The sequence below is a fragment of the Trachurus japonicus genome, chromosome 18, assembly GCF_045865225.1.
Source record: "Trachurus japonicus isolate A0001 chromosome 18, Traja_1.0".
Classification (NCBI taxonomy): Eukaryota; Metazoa; Chordata; class Actinopteri; order Carangiformes; family Carangidae; genus Trachurus; species Trachurus japonicus.
This window is the reverse complement of record NC_140924.1, coordinates 3,049,521-3,067,337: the sequence shown is the minus strand read 5'-3', so window position 1 is coordinate 3,067,337 and position 17,817 is coordinate 3,049,521. Positions and strand designations below refer to the sequence as shown.

Below are 17,817 nucleotides of genomic sequence, written 5' to 3'. Positions count from 1 at the left end.
TTAAATTCCAGGTCCACAGCCTGAACCAGATTCAGATCAAGGATCAGATCAATACCCTAAATCCGGTCCAGGTTCAGATCAAGATTCAGGACCAATTACAGACTGAATCCAGAACCAGATTCGGGTACATTTTAAGATCCAGAACCACATCCAGATCCTGGTTGCAACCCAGAACTAGATCTAGGTCCTGATTCAACCTAATCCAGTTCCAGAACCTTACCTAGGCCTAGGCAGGGTCGCGACCATGCGCCACCCTGGCAAGTTAAGTTTTACAGTTAAGGCTCTAACCAGTCTAGGCTACAGGGATGACACAGGTGCAGATATTTCTATTATTGAAAACCTGGAGCCTGGTGGGGTTCGCTGCCATATTGCTCAATGTTCGACTCACCGGTTGCCACCTGTAGCTTGGTTCGCAAGACCTTCCTGGCAGACGTGCTCCAGTGGCACCGGGCCGGCACCAGTTCCAGCGTCCTGCGGGTATCGACCTCCGTCCGTCGTCACGCAGTCGCGGGGCTTTGTCAGTTCATTTGTGTTTAGACGAGACAATAACTAAAACGATAATTCAATCTTGCGGTGGAGGGGATTCGGCATGAGCTCCCTGGGGCAGCAGCCTCGTGTCCTCTTTGGCTTTTTCCCAGCATTCCTTGCTCCTTCCGCTCACGTCAGACTTAAGAGGACAGGTAACCAGGCAACCAATCAAAACATTACACAATATGGCAGCCCCCCCTTTTCACCTATGAAAGTGACCGTAACAGCAGGCCCAGGTCTGATTCACACATGAGAGTTCACTGATCTCCAGTCTGACTGACCAGTGAACCAGGGTCCACAAAGTCCCACACTGGGCCCTGGTCTCTGGTCCCTGTGGGTCCAGAACTCCTGTCAGAGACTTTACAGAGTCAATCTTATTAATAGCTTTTATTTATTATTATTTTATTGACCTTTATTTAACCAGGAAGTTCCATTAAGATAATAAATCTCCTTTCTAAGCGAGACCTGTCCACAAGCAGCCTTATGAAACCAACATGTACAAGACACACAGATGAACAATAAAACAAAATGGCAGCTATTTAAACACAGTGGCCACTCCAGTTCCCTCATCACTGACTCAGACTGTGAGAGTTTGTTCAGGCTGTTTCTAGTCTGTGCTGGTGGTTTTGGTAGCTCTGTAGTTTCTGCTCTGAGGAGGTGTGGAGCGGTTCACCACAACCAACACGGAACCAGTCACATTTTCCATCAGATGAACTCTGTGAAACCCAAAGAACCACACGAGAGAAAACAAGTGAAGATACCAGAGTTTATTGATGCCACTGAGAGACCAGACCACTGCTGCAGGAACAAACAGTTAAAGCAGAAGTAAGCGGAATGTTTGTGTTAATATACATGTAAGTCTTAAATAGTTCTATCTTCCGACGGCAATCACTTCTATAGAGTGTTTGGTCTGAAACACGGGTCTGTGAGTTACTCTGCTCTGCTGTAAGCCGAGGAGAAAACTTTTCTTGTATCCTACAAGTTTTATCCAATGAGGAGAGAGAACGGCATGAAGGGCTGTGTGTGCAGCCAAGGGATGCGCGTGAACGTGGTGACGTAGGGACGAGGACCAATAGATCCATGACGAGGGCGGGGGCTTCTAACTCCATCGGCTGACAAGAAGTTATGGTGCGTTCAAGGCAACCCGTGAAGTCGTACCAGTTCAATCTGGTACGAGTTCACGGGTTGGAAGTTACGAGTGGCCGTTTTAGTGACTTTCACAGGCAACAGGTCGGAAAAACACGAGTTGGTTGCCTGGAATGCTACAAAGTCGTAAGTCGTGACTTGAAGCCGTAATTTCGTTTTCAAAAGCCTGCCTGGAACGCAGCATTAGCCAAACGACTGGATCGCATACTTCTGCTTTAATAATAAAATACAGAAAACAGGAAAGACAATAAGTTCATCAGCCACTGGACAAATAGTGAACATCATCACATGTAGAAATGAAGGTCTAACAACACAAGAGACACATTGACCAACTTATCTACATTATGTTCATATGTTTTATTAAGAATATATAAACTATGATGACAACAACAGGATGTATTGTGGGGGAGGGGCTGTGGAGAGCAGTTGCAGCAGCAGGACATCAGTGATGGGACAGGTGTGAAGGTGTAAAGTTCGTCCTCATTGAAGTGTAGACGACCTCCGGCTCCGGTGGACACTCTGAACACAGACACACAGTTCAGTCAATATTTCCTACCTGTCCTCTACCTGTCCTCTACCTGAATTCACCTCTTTCATTCTCTGCACCCGGTATGACGTGGTAGTGAGACCAGTATCTGATGACCAGACTAACTGGACCGTCCCTGGAGGACCTTCAGTCTCTAAGAACAGCAGGTCATCCAAATTATAGAACTATTCTATGATCCTGAGGAGTTCCCAGGCCTGATGGGAACATGAAGACCAGATGAAGCCTACAAAGACTGGACAAACCCCACCGGTCTGAAGACTGAAGATCAGAGTCTTAACATATCACACAGTCCAGTACTTAATCTAACCTGGTCCAGATCATTTCAGTTAAATCACATTAATTCTCAGAGATACAGCTGCACAAACAGAATCACGACCAGAATCAACTGGTTGACCAGCAAGAAGTCAATCAGCTAAGACTTCGTCGTAAAACTACCAAATATTTACTGGTTCAACCTGCTGGACTTAAGAACCTGACGAGGACGGGACATGTGATGATACTGAGGTCAAGTCAGGACTCTATAAACATTTGTGGGTTTTGTCTTGACACGTCTGCTGTGAACCTGAAACACATTGTCACACCGTGTGCATGAGCATCATTGGACAGAGCAGAAAAAGGTGTGGTGAGAAGCTTCACACCACAGTTCGGTGGAATCAACAGGAAGAAGCTGCTGCTGTGGTTTTACATGCAGAGTTTAAAAAAAAGATAAAAGCTGTTAGAGAAGCAGCTGAACGTCTCTGCTCCGTCCACTCTTTAATATCCTCCTACACATTTAACAAATCAATCAATCAATTCACTGATAGATCAATAGACAACACTCATCACCTTCAGTGGGTGATACCAGAGCAGAATCACTGAACAGACAGTTTGTCAGAATAAACTGGACTTAATGGTGTCAGACCAAACTGGGAGGAGTTGAACTGGTTCTGGTGTTGGACCATGATGGTGGTGAAGAAGAAGAGCAGCTGTACCTCTCGTCTTTGATCTGCCGTCTTTGATGACTATTTGTCCATAGGTGATGTCCTGAGTCCTCACTGCAGAGTCGACGGCAGCTGGATCGCTCTCTGGACGAGACACAACACATCACATGAGGAAACTGCAGGAAACTTTATCTATGGTCCAATCCTGAGTCACCACCAAATGCTCAGCCTCCTTCACCTTAATTACAGTCCAGACAGGAGAGCTCTAGGTTGTCTTTGTACCACATGATTTATGAGTCCTTGTGACAAGTTTCCAAATCAAATGCACACAAAACAATGTCATCAGCATATTGTGTGACTGTGGTGATGTGAGGGCTCCCGTCTTTTGGCAGGACTCAGCTAAAACAGACTGAACCAGTCAGAACCGGGTCTTGTCCACCTTTAGGACGGGTAGGAGGGAGTATTGCTGCTCAGGTACCAACACCACAGACTCCATCAGTCCTACACCAGTGTCATGTTGGGACCACAGCACAGGTTCACCACCCGAGGCTCACACCAACACATCATTATCTAAACTTATTGAGTGCCAACCACGTAATTTCTCGTTTTTCGTTCCCATGCGTTGAGTGCCAAAAACGAGATTTTACGTTTTTTGCTTTTTTTAAATTATGAAAATAGACACTTTAACACACCTTATGTGTAAATTTCGGGACTCTACGACGAGCAGAACTGAAATAGATGACGATCAAAAACTCATGCCAGCTCACGATCTGGAAGTTTTCATCATAACTCAGCTTTTGCAAACGGAGTTCTGCATGTGGATGCAGCGCAGCTGCTCTGCTCTCACCCGCGAGGCTGCAGCAGCTCGGAGCCGAAACAGGAAGCTCTCAGCCCACTGTCCCGCCCGGTCTTCATCTGGAGCAACACCGTGTCCTCCCCAAGGTCCTCCCACGGTAAAATGTGATGGTCTCTGGGCCAAAGCAGGCCGCTGGCATCACCGACCCGTACCACAGAAGGACCGCAACCACTGGTGGGAACGGTGTTCCCAACCTGCTGTGGCCCAGAGACCATCACGTTCCGCAGCGAGAGGCTGTGCCACGGCACAGTGCGTCTGTGTTATTGTTGTTTAGTGGCGCACCCCCTGCCCCCGATGGTGGATTTGTGAATAGAACAACAATTGTTGTATATATTTATCTTACACGAGCCCTTTGATCCAGAAATGCGAGTGTCAGAAGAGCGACAGGCACAAACAGAGCACCTTTCATAAAAGACGCTCTATCTCCTTTTCTAGAAAAAAAACAGGGATTTTGGTGAAACCCAGCCATGTTTAGCTTGACTTTTCTCAGGAATGGTCTAAATTGCCGGTACACTTGACTAAAACTTTGGAAAGGAGCGTGGCACTCAATGAGTTAAAGCAGATATCAGTGGAATGTTTTTGTTAATATAAGTCCTAAATAGTCCTATTTTCCGTCAGCAATCACTTACATGAAGTATTTCAGCCTAAACACGAGTCTCTCCGTCACTCTGCTCTGCTGTAACCCGAGGAGAAAATTTTCCTTGTGGGATACAAGTGTTATCCAATGAGGGGAGAGAACGGCATGAAGGGCTGTGTGTGCAGCCAAGGGATGCGCGTGAATGTGGTGACGTAGCACGAGGACCAATTGATGCCTGACAAGGGCGGGGGCTGCTAACTCATGGTGCGTTCAAGGAAACTCGTACTTTGTGTTTTTCCTTCCTGTGAAGTCATACCAGTTCGATCTGGTACGAGTTCACGGGTCGGAAGTTACGAGTGGCCGTTATAGGGAACTTTCACAGACAACAGGACGGTAAAAACACGAGCTACGGGTTACCTGGAACGCTACCAAGTCGTAGTTGTGACTTGAAGCTGTAACTTACGGTTTCAAAAGCCTGCCTTGAACACAGCATTAGCCGAAACGGCCGTGCCGCTGTTATCTGCTTTAATATAATGTTTGAATTGTGCAAAATATGTGGACAATGAGATGTGTCCTGTTTTACCATCTGTGAATATTCACAGTATCAGTATTTGATACTACTGTTTTATCAGTGCAATAATAATGAAAATATTGGTGTCAAACATTGGTGTTTAATACTAAAGAAGGTTTTATCACATTTAACAATTCCTATATTTTTAAGTGTGTGTGTGTCTGTGTGTCAGTGTAGTGTGCGTTACTTATGACCTAGATTGTCTTTAATAATAGGCTCAGAGTGGAGTGAGTGCAGATTCACACTCAGCTCATGTATGTTCATAAAAACAGGAAGTTGGACCACAGAGCTGTTTCACCACAGGGCACAGAGACAGATCAGATACCAGCTGCCCCCCAACCCCACCACCCCCACAGAGACAGGCTGATCTGTCCTTCCTATCTGAGCTGAGGCAGTGATGAACTCTGGGAAATGAGTTCCCTTTACATGAAAATGTATTTACTTTGATTCATTTTATACAAATGACCTTATTGTGTAAAAATGTCCCCACATCGCTCACTGTCCAACAACGTCCTCATAAACACACACATGTAGTTTGTTTACCTACACTTGTGAGGACCATCACTGTCTCAGTGTCCAGTCACTGAACAACAACTACAAACAACTGATGTTGACATCCAAACAACAAACGAATAAAAACATTACCTCTGCTCCGTCTGATTGGCTGCTGTTGGTTATGTAATAATTTGACGTCACTGTATGTGATGTCATCTGTGATGTAATTTCCTCCAACTTCTTCATCATCAGCTGGAAAGAACCAAAATGAACAACATAATTTACAATATAAAACTCATAATCAACAGGTAGATTAACAAGGTCATCATCATGATTATTTATTATAAATAACACACTAATAATAACATTTTCATATAGTTTTAAATAAGGACGACAAATCTAAATCTGTGTCTCACCTGTAGGTTTCCTCTGGACACAGTGTCTCACCAGTAGAAACAGTAGAAGCAGAACACAGACTGATACAACAGGCAGCAGCACAGAGAGAAGAAGAGGAGGAGGAACAGGAGGAGGAGGAGGAGGAGGAGGGGAGGTTGTAGGTCCAGGTGTGGTGGTGAGACTCTCTGTAATAGAAAAGACAGTTAAATTACAAATGTAAAATATGAAGCCGATTTGTGTTTGTGCTTTTCCCCAACTCTTTTTTATCAAACATTTGACCTTTGACCTCCTGACCTGTGACGGTGATCCAGCTGGGTGGAGACCCTCCATGGCCTGTGATGTCACAGCTGTAGAGGCCTTCATCAGACTTGGTGACATGGTGGATGGTCATGTGACGTGTAGGCTCAGTCCTGATGAGGGAGCCATCTTTATAGAAAGCAGCTGGGGGGTTGGAGGGAGGGGTCTCCTTTGATTGACAGCTCAGAGTGACATCATGTCCCTCCATCACAGGGAGGACAGGACTCTGCAGGATCACTGGTCCACCTCAACACAGAGACAAAGTACAGCAGTTGATCCATTTCCACACAGCTTCATCAACACTGACTCCACAGTCTGATCTTACCAGTCACAGTGATGTTGATGCTGCTGCTGCTTGTTGCTCCCTCTGCAGACTCACACCAGTAAACTCCACTGTCAAACTCGTCGATGTAGCTGAGTTCACAGGAGGAACCAGTTATTTTCCCCCATTTATCTTCACACTGGGTCATCTGCTGTCTGGTTGTGTTCCTCATCACCTTCCATCCAGCAGAGCTGTCGTCCTCCTCACAGCTCAGAGACACTGAGTCGTCTTCAAACAGCTGAGAGCTGCTGGGACTCACAGTCAGACGAGCTGAGAACAGATTATTTGGACTAAATATATTAATCTGATCATGTGTCTCCAGTTATTAGACATTGATGAATAATTCAGCTCGTTCATTTTTTTCAGCAACAGAGAGAGAGAGCGGACAGACAACTCTGAGCTCTGAGCTTTAATGTTGGACCATGATGGTAAAGAAGAAGAAGAGCAGCTGTACCTCTCATCTTTGATCTTTGATGACTATTGGTCTCCGAGTCAGATTAAACGATCACGGTGGCATAACTCCTTGCCGTGTTTTGGTCGGGAGACTGGCAACACAACAAGTATGACCCCGACCAATCATCGATCATGACCAATCACAACCCTGCATGAGTTCGTCACAACAAACTATATCGTAGATACTGTAGCGCTGTGTGTGATGCTACCTTTAGCTGAGACAGGAAGAAGAAAGGATGGTGGAGTCGTTCCTGGGTCTGGTGAAGAGGACAGTCTGACTGTCTGTTCTTCGCAGAAAATGACGACGAACATGTAAACCTCAAGACAGTTGCTCACAGGAATAGTTCCTTTATTGTGTAAACAATGCGTAAGAGTGTTCTATCATCCTATTGCATGGGCCTATCTAGATTCATGTTGTAGGAGATTCAGACTAAATTCTAACATGCTAGTCTTTCCGTCGTGGTGTCATGGGGCATCCTAGATGCAAGATCACTGGTCTTCAGTTATGTTACACTACATTTTCCTTTGACGTTCCCAAAGTTCATAAACGGGCCCGACGCTGGAAATGTGACGGCCACAACAAAATCATGTGAGAATTAGCCAGAATTTTTGTCGTCTGAATCTGCCTTACTGTGGAGTAAGGTGTGCTAGTTTAGTACCTTCTTGTTTGACGCTTATGACAAGTTTCCAACTCTGGTTCACACAAAACGATGTCATCAGCATATGGTGTAACTGTGGTGATGTGAGTTCTATGTGTAACTCATGTCTGTTGGCAGGACTCAGCTAAAACAGACTGAACCAGTCAGAACCGGGTCTTGCCCACCTTTTGGACAGGTGGGAAGGAGTATTGCTGCTCAGGTTAAAGTCCCCCTCCTGCGACCCTTTTTGGTTGTTTTAAAACATTCTCTGTGGTCTTTCAATTGTGATTATGAAGTTTTTAGCCAAAATCACAAAACCTGTGCCATTTCCCAGGGCTCTCCTTCTGCACAGCACCAGCAGCTCATTAGCAATGCGCCTCTGGAGGGTGGGCGGAGACTGCACTGCTCTGCACCCGCCCAGCCCCACATCCCCCCGCTCGCTGACAGCTGGACATTGTACAATTACCTAATTCAGCGCGTTTAGCTTAAAACTGCACACTGGGATTCAATCCCAGACTGGAATATAGTCCTTGCTCACGGTGCAAGCTGCTCTACCAGGTGAGCTACACCTGTTGTACCTTGACAGCTACACCGAGCTGTGAAGCCTTTCACCTCTGAGCCAGATGCAGAGCGAGGCGGGAGCTTGTAGCACTAGTGCCCTCCCCTGGAGTTATGACACGTCAACCCCAGTCTCCCTGAAACTGCCAGTTTGCGTCTGCCATTGGTTCACAGCAGTTTGAAGGCAGAAAAACTCAGAAATGCAATTTTGCACTTCCTTTTCTGCTGATATGTGCTCTAACACAAGAAAAATGCCACAGGAACATGTGAAAAGTACGAAAAACACGATTTTCATGGGAGGGGGTCTTTAAACACCACAGACTCCATCAGTCCTACACTAGTGTTATGTTGGGACCACAGCACTGGTTCACCACCTGAGGCTGAGCTTTAATGTCGGTGTTGGAACCTGAGCTCATCTTGATCACATTCAGACTGATAAAAGAGGCGTTCACTGACCTGTGTGTGTTGTGCAGCAGAGCAGAGACATCAGACCTGCAGAGACATGACATCAGCTTTAACAGGTCGACCTCCACAACACTTTAATACAAACATGAATAAACACCAGTTCCTGTTCCTCTGACTCCAGATCAGATGTGAGTGAGGGTCTGAAGCCGTGCAGAGACACGAGGTGAGGTTCATCAGCTCTGCTCCACAGTCTGCTCTCTAACCGACAGCACGAGTCCTCATCACTTCATTCTCCTCAGGTAAAGATCACTAACTTTTCTTCTGTTGTTAAACGTTACAGTGAAGACACCAGGAAGAGGCTTTTATCTGTCTCTGCTGCTTTAAAAAGATTATTTATAGTTTCTATCTGTCCCTGTGTAGATTAGTCAGTTTTCTGATCAATAACTAATATTGATAAGTGTGTCAGTGTGTACTTACAGAGCAGCCTCAGCAGAGATGTGTCGTCCATTGTTCCTCCTGTTAAATGAGCTCATCACTCTGCGTGGTCACAGTAGTCTGTCTACGCTTCCTTCCTCTATCTAGCTTTTGAAGGTGTTGGAGGCGTTGCTACTTACCGATGTCCCTGAACGCCTCACATGTAGACTCAGAGACAGTGATGCTGCTATTTACAGATGTCCCTGAACGCCTCACATGTAGACTCAGAGACAGTGATGCTGAACTTTACAGTAGTTCCCTGAATGTGTCCTGTGCAGACAGAGTGGATGTAGCTACTGTATGGAGCTTTAATATTGTCATGAAATGTTGATTCAACCAAAATGGTGAGCTTAAAGTCACCAAGTCAGAGCCGTCCAATAATCACCCAGGGAATAGTGGTTACAAAATACAATAATCTTTATTATAATGAATGAATGAATGAATGAATGAATGAATGAATGAATGAATGAATGTTTTATTTTGGTTACGTGATATTTTGACATCACTGTATGTGATGTCATCTGTGATGTCATTTCCTCCAACTTCTTCATCATCAACTGGAAAGAACCAAAATGAACAACAACATCATTTACAATTTAAAACTCATAATTAACAGGTAGATTAACAAAGTCATCATAATGATTATTTATTATAAATAACACACTAAAAAGAACATTTTCATATACGGTAGTTTTAAATAAGGACTACAAAACTAAATCTATGTCTCACCTGTAGGTTTCCTCTGGACACAGTGTCTCACCAGTAGAATCAGTAGAAGCAGAACATAGTGTGTGTGTCATAGTTGTGCTAGTGTGCGCAATGACACAGGCTGCACTTGTCAAGTTTGTCCCGATTGCTTTTAAATATCCACACACACACATGGCCACTTAATCCATGCTGCATACTATATGCAAATATACGTTCCGCCGGCAAAACGTCACCAAAGTGTGTGTGTAACCAAGCGCACTGAGCCAAGTGTGGAGGAATGGGACAGGCCCACTCTCTTCTTTGTGAACACTCCTGGTGACAGACTCCACCTAGTGGTCAGAGTCATGCGTGCAACATACAATAATAACAATAATAATTTCAAAAATTTAAAATTCGAGCATGGGCAGGGGGCCAAAAATAATTGGTTGGCCCGTGGACCCCAAATTGGGAAACCCTGTTCTAGAGGTTGTTGATCTTTATATTACTTTGTTTCTTTTCTTCATTTCTTTACAATATTTCAGTCCGTTGTTTTAACACTTAAGCTCTCTGTTGCAATTCAATAAAGATAGACAGTCACCATTAGCTTTAATAGCTGACCATATTTGTGCGGAAGAGGTTTTTTTTTTTTTTTTTTTTTAAATCATAGAACAAATGTAACATGTTGATGGAGGAAATGTCTCTGCTGAAGCTGCTCTGTAAGTTAATTAGCCAAGCTTAAATCCCACAATGCACCAGCTGGTTAAGTCTGCCGTCATTTGAAGCCACAAGCCACTTTGGGAAATGCCATTGAATACATTTCAATAAAATGAATTTGACTTTCTATCTCATAATCCAATATATTTTATATACTTTTATCTCATATGCTTTGTTGTGTCTGAGCTGTGCTGTGCACATTGGCACTCAGATGACAGGCTGCACTTGTCAAGTTTGTCCCAATGCTCTTGAATATCCCCGTGGGCTTGGCCACTTTTCAAACTGAAGGGCATATGAAACATCGGTAACACTTTACTTGAAGGCATCGTCATAAGACTGACATGACACTGTCATAACTGAGACTGAAATGAGACAGTCATGAACGTGTAATAAACATTATATCAATGTCATAACGTTGTCATTAAGTGTCATTCGGTTAACCCTAACCCTACAAAAACCGAATGACACTTAATGACAACGTTATGACATTGACATAATGTTTATGACACCTTCAAGTAAAGTGTTACCGAAACATCTATATCTTTCGTTTTTCAAACTGCAACCTGCAGAGTGAAACTCTGAGTTTACTCTGAGTTTTTAGTTCCAGACTGAGAGTTTTGTTTTGGTGTAATGGTCCTTAGCTTCACTGCTACTTTAGTACCAACGGTAAGAGGCATACAAATATAATAACAGCGCAAAGCAGGCTGGGAACCTGTGTGGCTTTTCGTAAAGTGCAGTACCAATGAATAACCAGCAGGTGGTTCTATACCAACACCCATCACAAGTTTCACTTCACAGAGTACGTCAACTCAGAGTTCAAGGTTTGGCTCAGAGTTTGTTTAACCTTATGTGTGTGTGTGTGTGTGTGTGTGTGTGTGTGTGTGTGTGTGTGTGTGTGTGTGTGTGTGTGTGTGTGTGTGTGTGTGTGTGTGTGTGTGTGTGTGTGTGTGTGTGTGTGTGCGCGTGTCTTCGTGTTTGAATAATAATAATAATGTCACGTGACTCTCTCCTCCCCTCCCCTGGGTGCGATAGATATAACTATCACACAGCTCCACCCATGAATGTTATGTAATGCTATCGCTCTGAGTCTATTGTGAACTAAAGATACTAAAGATATCCGTCTCCACTGACACTGCAAGTCGACTCGGGTGACGGGTCACAGTCAGACTTCCAGCCTCCTGCTCGTTGTCTTCATCGAAGGAGAAGAAGATGTGTTCCTCCTCCTCCTCCTCGGTGTTGACGGTCTCCCTGTGTCTCCTGCTGGGTCTCTGCAGATACGTGTCCTCTGGAGGTAAGGACCAAACTCTCCGTGGTTCCTGCGGCTATCGGGATTAGGCTACTGTAGTTTTACTGCGACCGTATGGTTACAGACCAGGTCCAGGTCTTGTTCTGGTACCAGACCCGGGGGTCCTGGTGTGACGCTGTGTTCATGTGCAGTGGGGCATGGCGCTGTCTCATGTGATGGCGCAGTCTGAATAGTTTTCTTCCTCATTTCAGTGTGCGGTACGTCCACTGCGTCAATAAGCATGAGAATGAACAGCTGGACCATCAAAGTACAAACACAGACCGCCTACAGCCTACATCTGTTACACGTCGATCTGTTTTATCTATGCTCAGTTAGGCCAACAGTGGCGCAGTCGACACAGGGGGGGGGGGGGGGGGGGTGTCGAGCCCACGGAGGTAGGACTGTAGACCAGAGTCAGATCACTGAGTTACTGTATCAGCAGATATGTCTGTTTGTTTATTTCATCTAATAAAACAAACAAACAAACAAACAGACTTTACATGAAACATAGAGTCTTGTTGTTCCTAACAGACTGAGCTACAGTAGAACCTGTAAAACCTGCAGAACCTACACCGTAAGAGTTCATCTGGAAATCAACAACATGCCTGGACAGACAGGTTTCTGCAGGCAGTGATGAAGTCTGATAAACAACATTTAACACCACAGGCTCTGGGCTGGGTTTAGATAATGAACTTTAATTATCAACTCCAGCACTTTACTACCCAACTTTTGCACTTTAACCTACCACCTACCTCTGTGTCTACTGTAAATCACAATTGTATTACCATATTGACCCGAATATAAGACGACTCCCCTTTTTCAAGACCTATCTTTGAAAAAAATACCTTTTTCAGACAAAAAAGAAAAAATTAATCTTTTTAAAGTCATGTTTTCAGTATGTGTGAAATAACGTTCTGGTAGATTGTAGCGCCCACTGATCTCTCTGAATGTGTGTAGGTGTGTGTCCATCTCTCTTGCGCTCTGTTTACACAGAAACGCACACGCATCAGTTGCAGTGTTTTATTTTGAAAATTGTTTAGATTTTGAAAGTTGACCAGATTCTCTCGTGTTTCTTTGTTTGACCTGCCCAGCTTGACGCGATCACTCGCAGCTCGCGCACAAAACAGACCAGACACCGAAACGATCACTGCAGGACGTCTGGTGTGAATGACACCATCGTTTAACATGAAAGGAAACTGGCTCAGCTTCTCGGCGCTTCGCAGCTATTCGGCGCCTCCGTGTCCGGTGTGTCCCTGTCCCCGGGGACAACACGGCCGTAGCCGCTGTGATATGACGACCCCGCCCCCGGAGGAACTGTGAAGGAGTCAGCTGTGATTAAAATGTCCTAAACCGAGTGGAGTTGAGCCGAGCTGTAACTGTGTGGCAGCGCTCTGCTGTGTGGCCAAGGGGCAACACACACACTATGTGCACACACGCGCGATCATCCCCTCAGATGCAGCTGCATCTCTCCAGGTCACTGGTGTGTGTGAGTGTGAGAGGAAGAAAAGCCCTGACTTGCTTGTTTTTTTTCTTTGTTTTTTTCTTCATCTTTTTTATTAAAAAAAGAGTACATGCCCCTGGTTTTAAATATTGTACTTAAAGCAGAAGTAAGTGGTCCGGTGGTTTTCGCTAATGCTGCGTTCCAGGCAGGCTTTTGAAATCGTAAATTACAGCTTCAAGTCACAACTTACGACTTTGTAGCGTTCCAGGCAACCCACTCGTGTTTTTCCGACCTGTTTTACCTGTGAAAGTCACTATAACGGCCACTTGTAACTTCTGACCCGTGAACTCGTACCAGATCGAACTGGTACCACTTCACAGGTCGGAAAAATACGAGTTTCCTTGAACGCACCATAACAGTCCTCGTCCCTACGTCGCCACATTCACGGCGTTCCTTGGCTGCACACACAGCCCTGCATGCCGTTCTCTCTCCTCATTGGATAAAAACTGTAGGATACGATAAAATCTATTTAAGACTTATATTAACACAAATATATCACTTACTTCTGCTTTAATGTTATATTGTGTCTCCTTTAATCTGTTGCTTTTATTTCAGTATAGGGGGACTATCAATGGAAATTAGCCGTGTGGCTAGAATTGAGTAGCCAGGCTAGCGCCGCCTACTGGTTCCGGCAAATTTCATTTGCCTCAACCATGTAGTCAGGACACTAGCAATGCGTTTCGGTTTGCTCCGTCCGCCAGAGCGGACGGAGCAATCAGCGAACAGACGGGTAAGTGAAGGCGATGACGCTGAACTCAAGCGCTCAAGATTAACCTATGAGCTTAACCGGTGTATAGCACACGTGACCACCAAGCAGCAGCGATTAGTTGAAGCAAATGTAAGCAACCGCCTCCCGGAAGCAAACAAATCCCTATGGCTCAGGTTCAGACGCTTTTTGAAATGTAATGAAATAAGCGGCTGATGCATCAGGCTAAGAATTGAGTACATTCACACTTGGAGTGTTGTTGATGTGCATTGTCCCTCTTGATCAAATAAAGAAAACTGAATTGAAACATGGACTTAGAGTTAGAGAAGACACTCAATAAGTACAAATACTAGACGGAACATGTATGGTGCTAAATATACTTCATCACCTCTGTATATGATAAATCAGCTGTGATACCGATTAAGGTTTTAATTTATGGTAGGCAAACATGCTTCAAGCTGATGATAAATTAAACCATTAATCAGTTGAAATCTCTTTTTTCAGTGTTCAGACTGTGGAGCTGTTTGAATATGAACTCAATCAATCAAAATAAAAGCCTTTTATAAATAACTGGATCGCTAACTACCTGTCTGTCTCTGTATTTGTTGTTGTTGTGTTTCAGTCTCTCAAGTCATACAAGTGAAACCAGGAGAAGACGCCACTCTACCGTGTCGTAGTTCAGGAGATGCTGAAGTCGCACTGATAAAATGGATCAGACCTGATCTGAAGTCAGAAGGTTTCGTCTTCCACTACAGGCAAAGTCACTTTCATGAAGATACCCAGCATCCGTCTTATCGTGGTCGAGTGAAGCTGAAAGATCCAGAGATGAAGAACGGAGACGTTTCTGTGGTTCTGAGGAACGTCACCGTCAATGATGCTGGGAGATACGAGTGTTATGTTGGAGACAGAGGAAGTAAACCTGAACTCATCAGCATCATCGACCTGATTGTTCAGGACTCAGGTGAGTTTTACACCCGAGAGGTGGTCACATGACATCACTGCTCCTGATGCTCAGGCGTGTGTGTGTGTGTGTGTGTGTTATGGGCATGGAAAGTAGGGCTGTAATTACAAGTGTATGTTGTGTTTTATCCCTCCTGCGGCAGACGTCATTGTGGACATTCCCTGTGTACTTCGCCACGCCCACTGGGTCGTCCCTGGTTTCAGCCGCCTCCAGTTGTACAACACGGGCAGAAATCTTATAAAGGGCCACAGTCAGGGCGGCTGTGACTGTGTGCGAACAGTCCGCCTCTGTACCTCATATTAATCATGGATGAGTGTGTTAACCTCATTCTGTGTTTAAATATGGTTAACTAGTGAGGCACTATGTTTACTTGGCTATTCATTTCCTTTGGTCAATAACCAATTATCTGCTTCTGTCCTTTTAGGCCTACGGTTTGTGTCCCCCTTGTCCTTTGGTTGTGTAGATCATTTGTTTTCCCTTGTTCTTTTAGCAGCTACAGGTAGCGTAACTTTTGTTGTGGTTGTAGATGAGTCAGACAGTAGGCTTTACTTTACTTTATTTGTCTATTTAGTCATGACAGTGCATATTAATGGACAGTGAGTGCTAGAGTACCCACTGTAAATATACCGGATTTAGCACAGGTGCTAAATTACATCCGTAGTCCTCAAAACAATTGGCGCCACCTGCTGCTCTGCCTTTGTTCTCTCTGCGCCGCTGATATTGCTGTTTGTATGTTTATCTGCCGGTCAATTTCCAGTCCTTCCCTAACCCCTGGGCACTCTGGGTTGTAACAGTGTGTGTTTCTCTGTTTCATTCCCAGAGACCATCAGATCCAGTTCAAAGACTGAGCACAACATGGAGGTTCATCAGTCAGGTGAGTCCCAGAGTCCAGACTCTGTTGTGTTCTTCACTCATCACCGACCTGACAGCTGATACCTCACTCTGCTTCTCTCTGCAGGACACACAGAGAAGCTCACAGGAGACAAGGACGGAGGAAATAAGGGTCTATACATTGGACTGGGAGTGGCTCTGTTTGTTGTTGTTGCTGCTGTTGGTGGTTTTATCATCTATAGAAAAAGTAGAAAACTCACAGAGCAGAGTTCACCTGAAGTTCGTTATACAGCAACTAAGACTGATCAACCAGCTGGTCCTGCAGTGAGAGTTGAGATCCATGAACCAGACCCAGGATCAGAGGGTCTGGAGTAGGGGTGGGCGATATGACGATATTAAATCGTGAAGGATTAGAGCATGTAGACGATCTGCCAAAGTGCAGAGATCGTAGGATCGTCTGGGGCACCTTTTATGTTGCAAGAGTGCATTTTATCAGACTATGTTTAGGCTACTTGCACATGTTGGCAAAACTGCAACTATTTAAATGGGCTCTATGCACAGCTCCACTACTTCCTGAATTTCTGAAAGGCAGCTCCCAAACTAATTAATCCAGGTGTGTCTGATCATTGTGACTACTACCACACCTGGATTAATCAGTTTGTCTAATAATGTAAGACAGGAAATAAAGGAGCTGCCTTAAGTTCAGGAAGTAGTGGAGCTGTGCAGAGAGCCCATTAAAATTTGTTTAGAAAGGCTCTTTGACCTAAATTGTCTGTTTTTCAATTTTAGATTTAAGATCGTGATAAAATCGAGATCGTTATTTTATTTTTCAAAAACCGTGATATGATATTTTTGCCATATCGCCCACCCCTAGTCTGGAGGAACCGGGACCACAGACCCAGGATCAGCTGTGACCCTGTTGACTGATGGTCTGGTTCTCACTATGAACTCATGGAGGAGGAGGATTAGTGGAGGATGTTTCAGTTTGTTAATAATCATAACAACAAGAATGCAAATGCCTGTGTTTGTAACTTTATCTGCTGGTCTGACCTGAGGTTTAAACACTCACATCCTGATTCAATCTGTTATTTATTGATTGATTGATTGATTGATTGATTGATTGATTGATTGATTGATTGATTGATTGATTGATTGATTTAATAGTGTCAGATGTTCAGTGTGTCAGGTGCTGCCCCCTGCTGGCTGCTGCTGCAGGTAACACCTCACAGTTCACATTAGGCAAGGCAAGGTAATTTTATTTGTATAGCCCGTTTTTACAAACAGTTTGTCTCAAAGGGCTTTACATCCCATCATAACAACATCCTCTGTCCTTAGACCCTCACATCCACTGAAGAAAAACTCCATGGAAACCCTTTTAACAGGGCGATGCAGGCGGCGGCTGGTGCAGAGAGATGGAGCCCTGGTGGATCTGTGGAAACACAGTGAGAGTGCGAGACACCAAGGCCAAACTACTAAGTACAACTGATAATGATTAGGTCAGTGGCCAGTCAGTGGTCAGCTCCAGGCTGAAACATCATGATCCTTCATGGGTGCAGCTGTGTGTTTATCAGAAACGGCTCTCAGTGCTCAGGAAGTGAAAGTGAAAGTGTTGGGGGGAATTCACTTCAAATTGTTTTATTGTGTCAATACATTTCAAAGGGTTACAAACAGGACATTGTTTGACTGTCACAGAGAGTCTCACTGGATCTCTGATAATCAATGAGTTCAGGTTGATCTTTGACATCTGATCAAAATCTTGATGATTCTGTGAAGCTGTTTGTGTCTGACTGTTTTACATTTAGTCAAATCACATGTTTATTTTTAACTCTCTCTGATGTCACTTCCTGTTTCTGTGAACCACACTAAAGAAATAAATGAATATATATATAAATATGAGTATTTCTTGATTTCTGTATGTATTGATTGATTGATCCTCAGCCAGATGATCA

The 17,817-nt window shown here is 44.4% G+C and overlaps 2 protein-coding genes across 2 annotated transcripts in view; one reads left to right on the top strand and one right to left on the bottom strand.

The window, feature by feature from the left end:
• Nucleotides 1-785: 785 nt before the first annotated feature.
• Nucleotides 786-9,217, bottom strand: LOC146968327 (uncharacterized). Its single transcript, XM_085760320.1, has 8 exons — nt 9,187-9,217; nt 8,761-8,796; nt 6,659-6,925; nt 6,331-6,579; nt 6,057-6,221; nt 5,791-5,892; nt 3,193-3,285; nt 786-859 (listed from the first exon to the last, which is right to left on the bottom strand). The coding sequence occupies exons 1-8, from the start codon at nt 9,215-9,217 to the stop codon at nt 786-788; spliced, it is 1,017 nt and encodes a 338-aa protein (XP_085616446.1).
• Nucleotides 9,218-11,681: 2,464 nt separating this feature from the next.
• Nucleotides 11,682-17,817, top strand: part of LOC146968324 (butyrophilin subfamily 1 member A1-like) — a 55,332-nt gene continuing 49,196 nt past the window's right edge. The window contains exons 1-2 of the mRNA XM_085760319.1: nt 11,682-11,875; nt 14,699-15,037. Of these exons, the coding sequence (XP_085616445.1) occupies nt 11,794-11,875; nt 14,699-15,037 (421 nt within the window). The 5' untranslated portion in view covers nt 11,682-11,793. The remainder of the gene's footprint in view (nt 11,876-14,698; nt 15,038-17,817) is intronic.